This window comes from Lampris incognitus, chromosome 2 (assembly GCF_029633865.1).
Source record: "Lampris incognitus isolate fLamInc1 chromosome 2, fLamInc1.hap2, whole genome shotgun sequence".
Lineage (NCBI taxonomy): Eukaryota > Metazoa > Chordata > Actinopteri > Lampriformes > Lampridae > Lampris > Lampris incognitus.
Genome location: NC_079212.1, coordinates 31378418 through 31394310, shown reverse-complemented (window position 1 = coordinate 31394310; position 15893 = coordinate 31378418). Strand labels below are relative to the sequence as shown.

Genomic DNA, 15893 nt, shown 5'->3' with positions numbered 1-15893 from the left:
GAGCAAATTGTAGCAGGAAGACAACTGGATGTGAGAAGAAAAAATGCCAAAAAGTCACTGCGCTTACTGACTGCAAGGTTTGTCTTTACATATTGGAAGGTGTTTTCAGACCATTCTCAAACCATTCTGAGTCTTGTGTCCTATTCGCATGGGACTAGTATTACCTGGGAACCTCTAGTAATTTGTAATAATTGCAGAGGTTGTCTGATTGTAATCTTGTGCAAATAGGCATCTCAGTAATTTGGGGTTGCCCTTTTCTGCCTCTTTCCCAGTCAAGAACTATACAGGCTGCGGTGGAAATTATAAATGAAAGGTTCGACAGCATTTTGGTTGCAAATTCAGGAGGCTCACCTCGCTACACAGCATGGAGACCACAGAAAGAACAAGCTCAAATCCAGAAGAGCGATATCTCCAATTAAAGTGAGGGCCGGCACACGCTGGCTGAGGCTGGACCCTGGTGTTACATCAAAACCAGTGACTCGTCAGATTATTCTATTGAAACTTTCATTCAGGCAATGGCAGTTTAGATTAAGGTTAAGTTTAGGTATTGGGTTGGAGACAGCTGATATTAGATAAGGGTTTGGTGTGGTTATTATAAGCCTTAGCATCTGGAGGGTGGTCGAAATAGAGCGTTTTAAGGGCAGGATTACATAATCTGAGGGGTCACAGATCTTGGTGTAACAGCGGTCCCTCGAGTGCACCACCGGTCCATCTCGCCTGCACTGTTGGGGAGGTGGCATGTGAGCAAATGCAATAGGACCCGAAAGATGGTGATATATGACTGGGCAGGGCGAGGCAAAGCCAGAGATTTCAGAAGTGGATGTTAGGCGGAGCGCTGACATTTTCAATCATCTGGGGAGATAATGTCAGTAAATTTTAGTTAAATACAGACTTCACTTATCCCACGCGAATGTGCCGCACGACTCAACAAAACACAGACGGGGGGGGGGGAATTTCTAAATCACACGAGGTCCCCAGGTAATACTAGTCCTGTGCAAATAGTATTTCAATGCAAAAAAACAAAAAAATGCTCTTTTAGTGGACGTTATTTAAGAGCGCTATTGCCTCGAAGGATTAAATTGCAGCTTAGTGTGCAGCAATCAGCTGACACCAGCTTCCTCGATACTGAATCAATTTCAACGTTTTTGCTACCTGTTGATCGGTTTGACTCCCAACAATAGGAAATAAGAAAATTGCAGTTTTCCTTTAATGTTAAAGTTAATACTGGTTGGTATTAAGTGCGGTGTCTCACCTTCCTCTCTCCGCAGGACAATGACAACCTCAGCCTGCTGTAGGCCTAGCTCATCTGGCTCCTTCGGCATGTAGGCTTTGGTGGCCTCATATTGAGGTAGACCTGAAAGATATTTCCTACAATCATGCAACTATTCAATTAGATAAGAACTGATCCCTGTGCGGAAACGGAATTAAAAAAAAATTTTTTTTTTAGCATAGGTTAAACAAGCATGAAATGATTACCACTATTGTAATACTTTCATGAAATCAGTTGGTGTGGCACTTACTGCAGTTCAGTTTCCAGAGAGCAAATATATTCCTAGATATTGCGGTTATTCGAGTATAACTTTTTTTATTCCAGTTAATTTTTTTACATGACATTAAACAGGCATGGTCCTTCATGAGCTGCAATGTTTTCAAATCGAACTAGATTTACATTAATTACATTTTAACAATTGTGATAAATACACCCCACCGTGACTCACCATCTTTACTGGAGACGACTCCTATCTGCTTATGCTCTCTGAGAGCACTTACCCACCGCGCCCGGTCCACCCTGGACAGTGTAAACATGACGGCACCATTAACAAGATGGGAAACCAAACACTGTATACTGAATTTTTATAATGGAAAATATTTCAGAAAGAACATTTTGCGCTACATCCAACAGTGAAAAGAAGCAACTCCACTGTAAAAAGAAAGGCGTCACTAGAGGGAGCTATGTACAAAGCATCAGATTTAAGTTTCCAGAATACATAGAACCTATCGGTTTTAATACTATCAGGGCTGGAGTTTGAAGGCCTACAAAATATTCATATTAAAAGCATAGCTTTTAAAGACACACTTTAGGGGGTTGAGAGCAGCAGTACCTCGACTCTGCCACCAGGACAATCTGCTCTGGTTTCCCTTCGCTGTTCTTGTTCATGAGCAGTCTAAAGGAGAGGTGGTGGCTGCCCTTGGCAGACGGAGACATTTGTCCTTCAGCCTCCTTTCCCATCTCCGACTCCACGTTCTCCAGGGTGGCGTAGTCCATCACCACAAAGCTCTCCTCACTGGACAGATGGACACAAAATTACACATTTTCCTCATTATTTCCTAAGTACAACCAACAACCAAGCATCAAAACTCATACAAAATGAGCTTTATTTGCATTAAGGTGCAACAACAATCCCAGAAGTGCTGTGACGGGGAATATCAGTGATGAAAATAAGACCTGCAATTTTTACATGTCTGCAGATTACACTCTATGTGGAGATAAAAAGCTGGGCAGATATACTGTAGTAGCAAAGTAGTTCATTTCAAGTCTGCAGATATTTTGACTACACATTGAACACACATTTCTCCTAACTTTGTGAACAGCATTAACCTAATGCCTGTTGTAGTGACCTAAGAACCTTCCAGCTCTGAAAGTGACTAGTCTTTCAGGCCAACTCCTCACCATTGACATAGTTGCCATCTCTCTGATTTCAAAACACACACACGAACACACACTGTCATCTGCTTAGTTGACATGTTTTATGCATGATAGAAGAATTTCAAGCATGCTCTCCCCCTCCCTCTCTTTCTTTCAACTTGTCTCTGCCTCTCATGTTCCCTGGCAGCCACCACCTGGCTCTGTTCAACCTGCACAGGGGTCACCAAGCGGGTTGGAGATTACCACCAGACACTGGAGAAATGCTAGTAAATTTCTGTCATAGCTGGAAAGCTTGAGTCTATTCCACCAGCAGTCACATTGGCAGGTCAATCAGCCAGGTTCTAGATTAAAAATAAGTTGGATGTAAAAGTGAAAGTGGCTTAAAAAAATTGGGAACAAATAATTTTAATTTGCAAATGATTGATGTAATGAGCTACAGCCATGTAAGACAAAAGAATTGGGAGTATAGGAGTCACTCTGTGTCACACTTTAAACATTTACTAACTGTCATATTGAGTGACTCATTTCTTTTGGTTTCCAAACCTTGTCTAATCCCTTTAACTCATAACCCATTTTAAGTTATGCTTTTGAGCTTCTTTTCAGAATCAGAATACTTTATTCCCCAACTTTAACTTAAAAACAAAAAAAAGCACATTTTAAGTGAATTCTCAACTTTTTTTTTTGATTTTCCCCGCCTTTTCTCCCCAATTGTACTTGGCCAATTACCCCACTCTTCCGAGCCGTACCAGTCGTTGCTCCACCCCCCTCTGCCGAGCCGGGGAGGGCTGCTGCATACTACCACATGCCTCCTCCGATACATGAGAAGTCGCCAGCTGCTTCTTTTCACCTGACAGTGAGGAGTTTCACCAGGGGGACCTAACGCGTAGGAGGATCCTGCTATTGACTGACCAGAGGAGGCACTAGTGCAGTGACCAGGACACATACCCAAATCCAGCTTCCCACCCGCAGACACGTCCAATTGTGTCTGTAGGGACGCCCGACCAAGCCGGAGGTAACGCAGGACGCGAGGATTCGAACCGGCAATCCCCGTGTTGGTAGGCAACGGACTAGACCGCTACACTACCCGGACGCCCCCTTAACGTTATTTCCATATAACTTATTTCTAAATGAACTCTCCACTGCTTAGGGATAGGGGGAAACTGTGAGCAGCCCCTAAAGGAGACTTGGTTCTGGCAGACATGTTGAGTTTTTCATAATGATTTGAAGGACAGGTATCGAATGTACTGAGCATTAGCTGTTCCTAGTAGTGTCTGACTGACCTCTTCTTCTTAGTGACGATGAGTACGTCGTTGAAGAGGAACAGGTAGTAGCTCTTATGGCTGAAAGCCTTCCAGATGCTGAGCTCCTCTGTGCACACAGCCAGCTCCCCTCTTTTCCTCAGCCATCGCGATGACGACACCAGCGGGAATGGCTGGGGACACAAAAGTGTTAGCTGTCCTGGTTAACGATCAAGCTAACCCGTGTCAAGATGGGTCATGACAATTTGGGAAGCTTTATTTTACATTGGCTGCTTGCTAAGTGATATCAGGCAAATGTAAATTGGCTTGAGAAATACTTATTGCTGCGATAATAACTGCACAAATAAAATTAGTCTAAAATTAAAATTACTGCAAATCTTTTAACTCATTAAACTGAGTGTAATGGTTTAATATTAATGTTATGCATGCCTCTTGGTAGCAGTGTAGATGGCCCTTACCTTGATTTTGCCGAAATCCATCTGCTTTTGAATGGTATACATCTGTTCTGTTCTCTCCATTCGCCTTGCCCCATTGTTACAGCTAGCCACCAACTATAGAAATAATAACAATGATAATAATACAGATAACATCCTGACATGTTATCTTTTCATTAAATTTGAATTGTGAACAGAGTGAAACCACATATTAGGGAAAAGTCGACTTGTACTGAAACACGTATTGGATATTTGCAATCTCTGCTCTTGGTTCTTTGCATTGGGTTTTATCATGGTTATCTGTTTTGACCTCGTATTACCTGAAATTCTAGTAGCAGTATGGTGCATACCAGCTACATCCTTTTTTAATCTTGATGTGACACTAGGTCACTGGCCAGAAAGGGAACAATTCAAATAATTAGGAAATGAACGAGCCATTTTTACAGAGGATCACTGTGGTTGCACAGTATGCGTGGATAATGAGGATGTGTCCTTACCTTGCTGATGGCGTGCAGGGCCCAGACTGCAGCAAAATACTCAGCTGTCTTGTTTGGTGTCTTTTGGCAGATGGTCTGTGATGAGGAATAAAGAGATCAGGCTTTCCTTCATTTTAGGAACAGTTCTTCATGCCAAGTAAACATTATGTACAACCCTGTATAGCATACATCTGATTCCTACTGTCCTTGATGATTACCTCCTGAGTATAGTAATCGAGGGATGCTATAGCATTTGGAAATCAATTTAATGGGGATCTTGTATTGGACTGTGAAAAGGACTTCATCTTGAGGGGTAAGCATCTTAGCAAGCCAGAAAACATGCTATGTATCCTCATATTGTTGAAACAGAAAAACATGAAGGGAAAACAGAAAAAAAAGCCTACATTCCCCTAATCTAAAGTCAAAGTAGGGTCCAGGAAATAATTTTAAGAATTTGCTAAAATCTAAATAGATTTCAAATCTAAAACAAAAGTTTGAGGAAAAAAACAACCCCTTTTTTGTGAAATACTTTACATCTACGTTCTCTTGACCTCAAGAGAACGGCAACCTCAGAAAGTAAAAAAGAAATCATTCACTGTGAAAAGTAAATCATTCTCTATGCTTACACTGCCACAAGGAAGAAGACATTGCTTTCATTTTGGAGGGGGTGTTTTCAAGCCGAACTGGTTGAAAATAGGATTATTGTACTGGAGGGTTAGATTAAGAAAATAATATCTTACACGTAGACAACATTTTAAAAATGGAAAGCTTTATAGGGCGGTAGGGTCAAAACTGTGATTTCGTATAGTGGGAAAGCTTTTTGAATAGAATATCATACAGAGTTAAGAACAGGTTGTGGTATTGGAAGTTAAGGTTAAGAATAGACCAGCGTATTAAGACAGAGTATGGTACAGGTGAGTAATAGTGAGACTGACATCCAGCAGCAGGGGCAGCCTGGTGACTCTCTGCATGGGGAGGATGAGAAAGGAGATCATGGGCAGGCCTCCACAGTCACTGCTGCTTTCAATCTGCTTCAGGACCTCCTTGAAGGCAGTGTTGCTAGCCCTAAAGGGGGGGGGGGGGGTGAGTGAGTGAGAGAGAGGGAGAGGGAGAGGGAGAGAGAGAGAGAGAGAGAGAGAGAGAGCGACCATGTAACACAAACCAAATTAAAAACATTTGAGTATACTGTTTGAATTCTCTTGTGGATTGGAATACCTAGTATTGTTATTAGCCATACTGTGTGTGTGTGTGTGTGTTTCTGTGTGTGTGTGTGTGTGTGTGTGTGTGTGAGTGAGTGAGTGAGTGAGAGCACAACATGGTCTTGTGAATTATAAATACCCAATCAGCTGTAATAATGATGGATAAAAAGCAACAGTGTTACAAAAAAACCAAAAACAAATGAGAAAGAGGGAACGGTACACAAACATGTTTGAATGCTTTGACCCCACTGACTTGAATCACTGGATTCAAATATTCTGGAGGTTTAACATGGCTTAAAAACATTATCTGCAGTAAAAGGCAGTGAGGCCATGTGGCAGAAAGTTAATCAAAAGGGACTATGTGTGTCCCTCACATCCCCTCCTACCACTTATCACCACCACACACACACACACTTAACACAAACACACTGCCCCCCAGAGCTCACAGCAGTTTCTGCAGCGTCCTCTGCTGGAAGGTCTCGTTGGAGCAGTAGACGATGTAGGGCTCAAAGTGGTGGGCAGCGTGGTTCTGCACAATGTCACTGATGTCCCTGATCACCAGGTTGTCATGGTGACGTCGCTCAAGGTCCTCAAAAAACCTAGAGAGAGACAGAGAGAGCGCAGGATGAAAGTGGATGCAGTGAGAACAAGAGGTACGGGGCTGCGTGGGGACTACAAACTCAGGAAAACACGTTTCCATTTAAAAGAATGCTGGGCCAATATGTGTGTGTTTGTTTATACTGTGTTATTGTTACAATCCTAACAGGCAGGCATGAAGTGACACTGAATTCAGGCTTTAATCCGTTTCAGATGTAGCCTAAATAATCAGATGTAGCCTAAATAATGTCACTGCATGTTAGAGATCTGCACGGACTATAGACCCCCCCATGTACATCTCCAAATACACTCCTCCTCCTCCTCACCAATAACAGCATTTCTAAATATATTTCAAAATGTATACATGGTAAGAATGTATATTAGCAGGTAAGATATATGTTGATTTGTTCCTTCTATGAAAGTTTTATAAATTTTGTGTCCATTAATAACATGTTTACAGCATCACTTAATAATAGTTTAACATGTAATTAATATGTTTCAGCCACACCTTTTCGACGTATATTTTTTTCTACCTTTAGAAACCAGGAGTAAACTTGAATCAGAATCAGAATACTTTATTTATCCGCGAGGGGGAATTGAGTTCTATTACAGACACTCACATTCTAATAACTCAAAACTAACAAGATACAAGATGACACCTAAAAACAGGAAGCACTGCCCACCCACTCATGTACATTCATGTCAGATCTATCACATGAGATGGGTTCTACCAACCATTTTCCCAGATCCAGCTTTACATGTCAAAAGAGGAAAAAGGACATGGAGACTAAACTGAATACTACTGATACAGACTCTCCTCTTTTTTCATTCAAAACACAGCAGCCGGTGACATGGAGCACCTCAAAGCGTGCAACACAACTAGTTTTCAGGGACATTATCATTTTAAAGCAAGCGAGCGCCACTTAGCAGTGGGTAGGTGGTAGAACTGGTTTGACCAGCATGTTTTAACATGTTCAGCTGAGCTCACGGGGCACTTAACACACTGTCCCTGTAGAAATGCTTTCCCTGAGATTTGAAATGGATCCATTTCCACTTCAAATCACTCTCTTCAACAGCTACTGTTGGCATATATAGCTAGTATTATGACAAGAAAATCCTGCCCGGAGACACGCAGAGATAACAAGAGCGTGCCCCGTTCAAAACCCTCAAAAAGCCACGTCACTTCTTCACGTACTCAGATACAATCAGAATTTTTTTCTTCTCTCCTATGTTCCCACCACCACCTCCTCTCCCTTTTGCCCTCATTACGCCCATCTTCTCCCCTTTCTCTTTCATACAAACACACAAAATAGAGGAAAGCCGGTGCACGGCCCTACCTTTTGCTGACTCTGTGAATGACAGCGATGTTGGAGAAGAGGTGATGGTGCTCGGTGACCGTCATGGTTCTTTGTAGGGCCTCGCTGTTCTTGAAGTGTTTCACCAGGATCCCCAGGCTGTGTAGGTAGGAATACTCTGATGTGGTGATCTCGAAGATGGCCTGTCAAATCGCCATGTCAACACAAATAAAAACTATTAGAGGTTAGGTGAAACTCCCTGAAAATCCCCAAGTCAAATTGAGTCACTGCAGCAGCAAGTAACAGCTGGATACCACAAGGGGGAAAATAAGCTATGAATAAGTCAGGAGTTTGTTGAACATACAAAACAAACTGAGCAAAACCATATGAACAAATAATATATGATTTATAAATAAATAAGGTATTACTATATAACAAAAGAGACCAGTTTACATGTACATCATGTAGCCTTCTCTTACTTCAAATCAGCTAGTTAACAGTGAGTGATATCTGTATGCCAGTGATAACTTTAGGATTGGCATGAAATCTTAAGTTTATATGATTGAAGGAATCCTTAAAGGAATTTTGGCATTTAAAGAAACCAGTATCCACCACTGGAGACAACTGGGAGATAAATGACTTGCCGCACCTCAGCAAGTCAATTATTAAATTGTCAATACATATGAGGGTGGCATAATGGGCCTGGGCTTAATCTCCCATCTGGCCATACGTGTCTGAGTAAGCTCTCCAAGTTTGTACATGTACCCTGGGGCAGGAAGTAGTTAAACCTATAATCTTATCTGTTCCAGGAATGCTACGCAAGCTGGCTCACCCTGTGCACTAACCAGAGGGCAAAATATTGTTCAACCTTTGTCAAAATTGAAATACTGACTAATTCAAGTGTAAATATTTTCAACGTTCTTTTAAGATAAGCTTATATAAAAGGTGCTGAACACACCATCCACATCCCTTCTTCCTCCATAATATCAAGGTTGAAGTCTGAAAAACACCCGAGGGAACATCAGTGGAAATGGGTGGATGACAGAGGCAGCCAAGTAGGGAAATCCTCCGCACCCTACCATCTCGACCAGAGCCGAGGCTGGAAAACCATGTTAACAGTGCTGAGACTGAACCCGTCCCCTGACCACTACCCCTCCACTATCACTTGCTTCCACCGTGGTGATCGGTGAGTCCATCGTTTGGGGGCTCTCGCTCCCCTCCCACGGGACCACTGCAGCAGTCCACTGTTTCCCTGGAGCCTGTCTGCTGGGCCGCAACACACAGCTTACAGTCGTGCTTGGAATACACGCTAACGTGGGTACTGTGGTGACCAGGGGTGGGTAGTAACGCTTTACAAGTAACGCACATGAGTAAAAAAGTAGTTTTTTTAAGAAACAAGTACTTCTGTTCCTTTTTAAAAACTGTACTTCTACTCTTAACGCGTATATTTTAGAGCCAGTAATTGACTTTTTACTTCACTACATTTGCCATTTATACCTTCATTACAAGTAGTCTGCCCAAAATGCGGGGATTGAGTGTTGGGGAGGGGGAACAGCGCGCGGAGAGCACCTGTACTGCAGATGCTAAGTTGCCAAACAAGCACCACCTGATGATGATGGAGCAACCAGAACAAGAGGCAGCTTCCAGCGACAATCCCTGGCCACATCTGGCCACACTTTTCATACCAAAATCTAAAAAAAGCAACAGGTACATGATGAAGTGCTTACTGTGCCTCCCGAAAAACACAGACATCGCTGCTTTTAAAAACTCCTCTTCTAACCTCCGCAAGCACATCGAAGTAAATTGCACCTATTGTGGAAATGTAGTTAGCTAGCTTACGTTAGCTATGTTAATTTTTCATGTGTCATGTTAATCTTTGAACTATGACAGGGGTGCGCAATCTTATCCAGAAAGGGCCGGTGTGGATGCAGGTTTTTTTTCCAACCAAGCAGTTACACACCTGATCCCCATAATTAACCAGTAGAGTATTTGCTGAGGAACTTGATTAGGAGACTCAGGTGTGTAACTGTTTGGTTGGAACAAATACCTGCACCCACACCGGCCCTTTCTGGATAAGACTGCCCACCCCTGATCTATGATAATGACATTAACATATCTTTACGCAAGCTCAATAATCCAGGTGAGGAAATCACAAGAAGTTGAATCAGTTCATCTGGACACCAATGTTTATTGTAAGAAACGTTTCATCACTCATCTAAGTGCGTCTGACTGGCCCAGACTGCGTCAGTCTCAGCTAACAGTAGTTTACCCCAACCTTACAAAGAGCGGGAGCACAAATGATCTAAACTGGGACAGTTGCAGAACAACTAAAACCAGTGATCGGCTGTAATAGCTGTGGCCATTACTGTGTGCTATCCCCTGTGAATAGCACGCGTTAATCTATTACAGCCGGGTTCCCTTTCTTTAAGAGGTTTTAAAACTGCTATTTCATCCAGGTCCCCTTTCTTTAAGAAGTTTTAAAACTGCTATTTTAAAACCTCTTAAAGAAAGGGAACCTGGATATTTTAAAATCCAGCAATTTTAGACTGATTTCAAATCTCCCATTTTTAAGCAAAATTTTAGAGAAACTAGTTTTTAATCAGAACCTTTTTTTTTGTATTTTTATTGGAAAGTGATAGTGAAAGGCAGACAGGAAATGGGAGCAAGAAAGGGTTATGACATGCAACAAATGTTGCTGGAATCAAACTGGTGACGATTGCAGCCATGTGGTATGCACTGTAACCATTTGGCTACAGAGGTGCCCCCAGCTAAGTACCTTTTCAAACTCAAATAATGAGAAATGTTTCAATTGGGTTTCAGGACACATCACAGCACAGAGACAGCCTGCTAAAAGGAGTGAACGATATCAGAACAAATCTTGACTGCAACAAGCCTTCAGTTCTAGTGCGACTTGACCTGAGTGTTGTGGAGCACGAGCTTCTTTTAGATAGACTAAGTGAGCATGTTGGCCTGTCAGGGAACTGTTTTTAACTGGTTTACCTCATATCTTTGCAGAAGAATTTTTTTTTGTATCTATATGACCACTCCTTCAAACACTAAGAGGTTATCTATGGGGTACCACAAGGACAATTTTGGGTCTTTTAATCTGTACAAGCTAACCCTGGGCAGGGTCATCAGGAGGCACAGCATGTCTTTTCACAGCTATGGTGATGACACTCAGCTCTATGTGGTTGTGTCTTCTGGTGACACTGGGCTGATTGACTCACTTTTTAACAGTATTTTAGATATAAAGGCCTGGATGTCACAGAATTTTTTTTACAGCTCAACCAGGATAAAACTGAAGTACTGATCATTGGTTCAAAGGCTCAGAGAGAAACGGGCCTCCAAACTAAACATAGTAGGACTCTACCCAAGCCAAGAAGCAAGATCTAGAGGAGTGATTTTTTTGATTCTGATTTTAATTTCAAGGCTCATGTGTGGGATGTCACAAAAACAGCATTTCATCATTTGAAGAACATCTCCAAAGTGAGGCCATTTCTCTCTCTCAGCAACACAGAGAGACTGATGCATACTTTTATAACTAGCAGGCTAGACTAGTGTAACCCTCTTCTTTCTGGTCTACCGAAAAATACAATCAGCTACAATTAATTCAAAATTCTGCTGCACGAGTGCTGACTAAGACCAAAATGAGGGCACACATTACGCCTTTTTTAAAGTCTTCACAGTTGTTATCTGTAAGTTTTCGTATTGATTTTACAATTCTTTTATTAGTTTACAAGGCATTACATGGCCTTGCACCAGATTATCTCTCAGAAATGGTTTTGGTTCTTCTCTTTTATAGAATTGAATACACTTTGTCATTGTACATACATACAACGAAATTTACTCATTTTTATTGCTTTTATTTTTCTTATTGAGTCATTCTGAGATAGATATTGAGAATGACATGTGTGAAAAACTAAGATTATTATTTAGATTTATTAATTGAGCATTAGATAGGGGGCAGGAAATAATAAGTAGTAACTTCCTCTTGCTCCTTTTCAAACATATTTTTTGTTGGATTCTCTATTGAGAATTCTTTTTGTTGAATTCTTTTGGTTTTATTTTTATCATTTGTTTTATTTTTTTAATTCATGCTTGGTCATTTTTTTTCTTTTATTTGCATGTTTGAAATAAAGACATTTGATTTGATTTAATTTGATTCTCTTTAACCCATCCTAGCTGTGTAGCTAGTAGCAGTGGGCAGCTGCCGGGCAACGCCCAGGGACCAACTCCAGTTATTTCTTCCTATTGCCTCGGTCAGGGGCACAGACAGGAGTATTAACCCTAACATACATGCCTTTGTGGTGGGAGGAAACCAGAGCACGCGGAGGAAACCCACACAGACAGGGGGAGAACATGCAAACTCCACACAGAAAGGACCTGGGAAGGCCTGGGGTTCAAACCCAGGACCTTCTTGCTGTGAGGCAACAGTGCTAACCACTGGGCCACCGTGACGCTGTTCCACAAAGCAGAACAAAAACAAGTCAATTTTATTTGTATAGCCCAATATCGCAAATTACATATTGCCTCAAGCGGCTTTACAGCAACACAACATCCTGTCCTTAGACCCTCGCATTTGGCGACACTTCTTTCAGCCATTATGCTCCGAGCCACTGGAACAGCCTTCCAGAGGATCTGAGAGGAGCTGAAATCTATACAGTTAGGTCCATAAGTATTTGGACAGTGACACAATCTTTGTAATTTTGCCCCTGTACACCACCACAGTGGATTTGACATGAAGTATTTGAGATGTGATTGAAGAGTGGACTTTCAGCTTTAGTTTAATGGGTTGGATAAAAATATGGCATTTAACTGTTCAGGAACTACAGCCATGGATATACAGGGTCACCCCATTTTCAGAGGCTCAAAAGTAATTGGACAAACAAACATAACTATGATTATAACAATTACAGTGCATCTGGAAAGTATTCACACCCCTTCACTTTCCCCACATTTTGTTATGTTACAGCCTTATTCCAAAATGGATTAAATTCCTTTTTTTTTCTCATCAACCTACACACAATACCCCATAATAACAAAGTGAAAAAGGTTTTGTAGAAATTTTTGCAAATTTATTAAAAATAAAAAACTGAAATACTGCATGTACATAAGTATTCACACCCTTTACTCAGTACTGGGTTGAGGCACCCTTGGCAGCGATTACAGCCTCAAGTCTTCTTGGATATGAAGCTACAAACTTGACACACCTATATTTGGGGTATTTCTCCCATTCTTCTCTGCAGATCCTCTCGAGCTCTGTAAGGTTAGATGGGGAGCGTCGCTGCACAGCTATTTTCAGGTCTTTCCAGAGATGTTCAATGGGGTTCAAATCTGGGCTCTGGCTGGGCCACTCAAGGACATTCACAGACTTGTCCCGAAGCCACTCCTTCGTTGTCTTGGCTGTGTGCTTAGGGTCGTTGTTGTGTTGAAAGGTAAACCTTCGCCCCAGTCTGAGGTCCTGAGTGCTCTGGAGCAGGTTTTTATCAAGGATCTCTCTGTACTTTGCTCCATTCATCTTTACCTTGATCCTGACTAGTCTCCCAGTTCCTGCCGCTGAAAAACATCCCCACAGTATGATGCTGCCACCACCATGCTTCACTGTAAGGATGGTATTAGCAAGTTGATGAGAGGTGCCTGGTTTCCTCCAGACGTGATGTTTGGCATTCAGGCCAAAGAGTTCAATCTTGGTTTCATCAGACCAGAGAATCTTGTTTCTCATGGTCTGAGAGTCCTTTAGGTGCTTTCTGGCAAACTCCAAGTGGGCTGTCATGTGCCTTTTACTGAGCAGAGGCTTCCGTCTGGCCACTCTACCATAAAGGCCTGATTGGTGGAGTGCTGCAGAGATGGTTGTCCTTCTGGAAGGTTCTCCCATCTCCACAGAGGAATGCTGGAGCTCTGTCAGAGTGACCATCGGGTTCTTGGTCACCTCCCTGACCAAGACCCTTCTCCCCCGATTGCTCAGTTTGGCTGGGTGGCCAGCTCTAGGAAGAGTCCTGGTGGATCCAAACTTCTTCCATTTACGAATGATGGAGACCACTGTGCTCTTTGGGACCTTCAAAGCTGTAGAAATTTCTTTGTACCCTTCCCCAGATCTGTGCCTTGATACAATCCTGTCTCGGAGGTCCACCGACAATTCCTTTGACTTCATGCCTTGGTTTCTGCTCTGACATGCACTGTCAACAGTGGGACCTTATATAGACAGGTGTGTGCCTTTCCAAATCATGTCCAATCAATTGAATTTACTACGGGTGGACTCCAATCAAGATGTAGAAACATCTCAAGGATGATCAGTGGAAACAGGATGAACCTGAGCTCAATTTTGAGTGTCATAGCAAAGGGTGTGAATACTTATGTACATGCAATATTTCAGTTTTTTGTTTTTAATAAATTTGCAAAAATTTCTACAAAACCTTTTTCACTTTGTCATTATGGGGTATTGTGTGTAGATTGATGCGAAAAAAATGAATTTAATCCATTTTGGAATAAGGCTGTAACATAACAAAGTTGGGGAAAGTGAAGGGGTGTGAATACTTTCCAGATGCACTGTATATTTAATGTTTGGAAGAAAATCCTTTGCAGTCAATGACTGTCTGAGGTCTGGAACCCATCGACATCTTCAAATTCTGAGTTTCCTCCTTTGAAATGCTCTGCCAAGACTTAACAGCAGCTGCCTTCAGTTGCTGGTTGTTTGTGGGTCTTTCGGCCATTAGTTTGATCTTCAGCAAGTGAAAAGCATGCTCAATTGGGTTGAGGTCAGGTGACTGACTTGGTCACTGATAAATATTCCACTTTTCTGCCTTGAAAAACTCTTGGGTTGCTTTCTCAGCTTGTTTTGTGTCATTATCCATCTGCAGTGTGAAGCACCGTCCTCTCAGTTTTGTGACATTTGGCTAAATCTGAGCAAATGGTATATCCTTATAAACATCACAATTCATCCTGATACTTCTGTCAGTAGTCACATCATCAATAAACACCAATGACCAAGTTCCCCTGGCAACCATACATGCCCATTTCATAACACTACCTCCACCATGTTTGACAGATGATATGGTATGCTGAGAATCATGAGCTGTTCCTTTTGTTCTCCACACTTTTCCTCTTCCCATCCTTCTGGTACAAGTTAATCATTGCTTCATCTATCCAAAGAACCTTGTTCCAGAACTGGGTAGGTTTTTAGATGTTTTTAAACACAGTCTAATCTGGCCTTCCTGTTCTTAAGTGACACCAGTGGTTTTCACCTTGTCGTAAACCCTCTGTATTTATTTTCATGCAGGCGTCTCGATTGTAGACTTGGACAATGATACCCCTACCTCTCAAGAGTGTTTTTGACTTCACTAGATGTTGTGAATGTGTTTGTCTTCACTAGGGAAAGAATTCTGCGATCATCCACTGTAGATGTGTTCCATGGTCTTCCAAGCCTTTTGGTGTTGCTGAGTTTGCCAGTGCACTCTCTTTTTAAGAATGTACCAAAATGTTGATTTGGCCACTCCTGAAGTGTTTACTATCCATCTGATAGATTTCCTTTGCTTTTTCAGCCTAATGATGGCCTCCATCACTTGTATTGACACCTCTATGGACTTGCCCATGAAACCACTTGTTAGTCAAGGGTCCAATTACTTTTGATCCTCTGAAAATGGGGTGACCATATATAAAACTGGCTGTAATTCCTGAACGGTTAATGCAATATTTTTGTCCAACCCCTTAAATTAAAGCTGAAAGTCCACACTTCAATCACATATTGGTTACTTCATTTCAAATCCACTGTGGTGGTGTACCGGGGCAAAATTACAAATATTGTGTCACTGTCCGAATACATATGGACCTAACTGTATATATGTATTCTTTTTATTTATTTCTGATTTTTCCCTTTTTCTCCCAATTCAGTGGCCAATCGATCCCTATTTTAGTTCAAACACCCACCCTTGTACTGTATGCGTTTGCCTACTGCATCTCTCTGGCCGGCATTCTTGAAGGAGACGCTTT

General features: G+C 41.9%; 1 protein-coding gene across 2 annotated transcripts in view; it reads right to left on the bottom strand.

Moving 5' to 3' along the window:
- The window catches only part of arhgef16 (Rho guanine nucleotide exchange factor (GEF) 16), a 44722-nt gene that overhangs the window by 1324 nt on the left and 27505 nt on the right, over positions 1 to 15893 (bottom strand). For both annotated transcript variants that reach the window (XM_056273017.1, XM_056273016.1), the window contains 9 exons: positions 7950 to 8110; positions 6462 to 6614; positions 5752 to 5881; positions 4838 to 4912; positions 4365 to 4457; positions 3928 to 4079; positions 2103 to 2285; positions 1719 to 1789; positions 1253 to 1354 (listed from right to left, as the gene is read on the bottom strand). In XM_056273017.1, the coding sequence (XP_056128992.1) occupies positions 1253 to 1354; positions 1719 to 1789; positions 2103 to 2285; positions 3928 to 4079; positions 4365 to 4457; positions 4838 to 4912; positions 5752 to 5881; positions 6462 to 6614; positions 7950 to 8110 (1120 nt within the window). The remainder of the gene's footprint in view (positions 1 to 1252; positions 1355 to 1718; positions 1790 to 2102; positions 2286 to 3927; positions 4080 to 4364; positions 4458 to 4837; positions 4913 to 5751; positions 5882 to 6461; positions 6615 to 7949; positions 8111 to 15893) is intronic.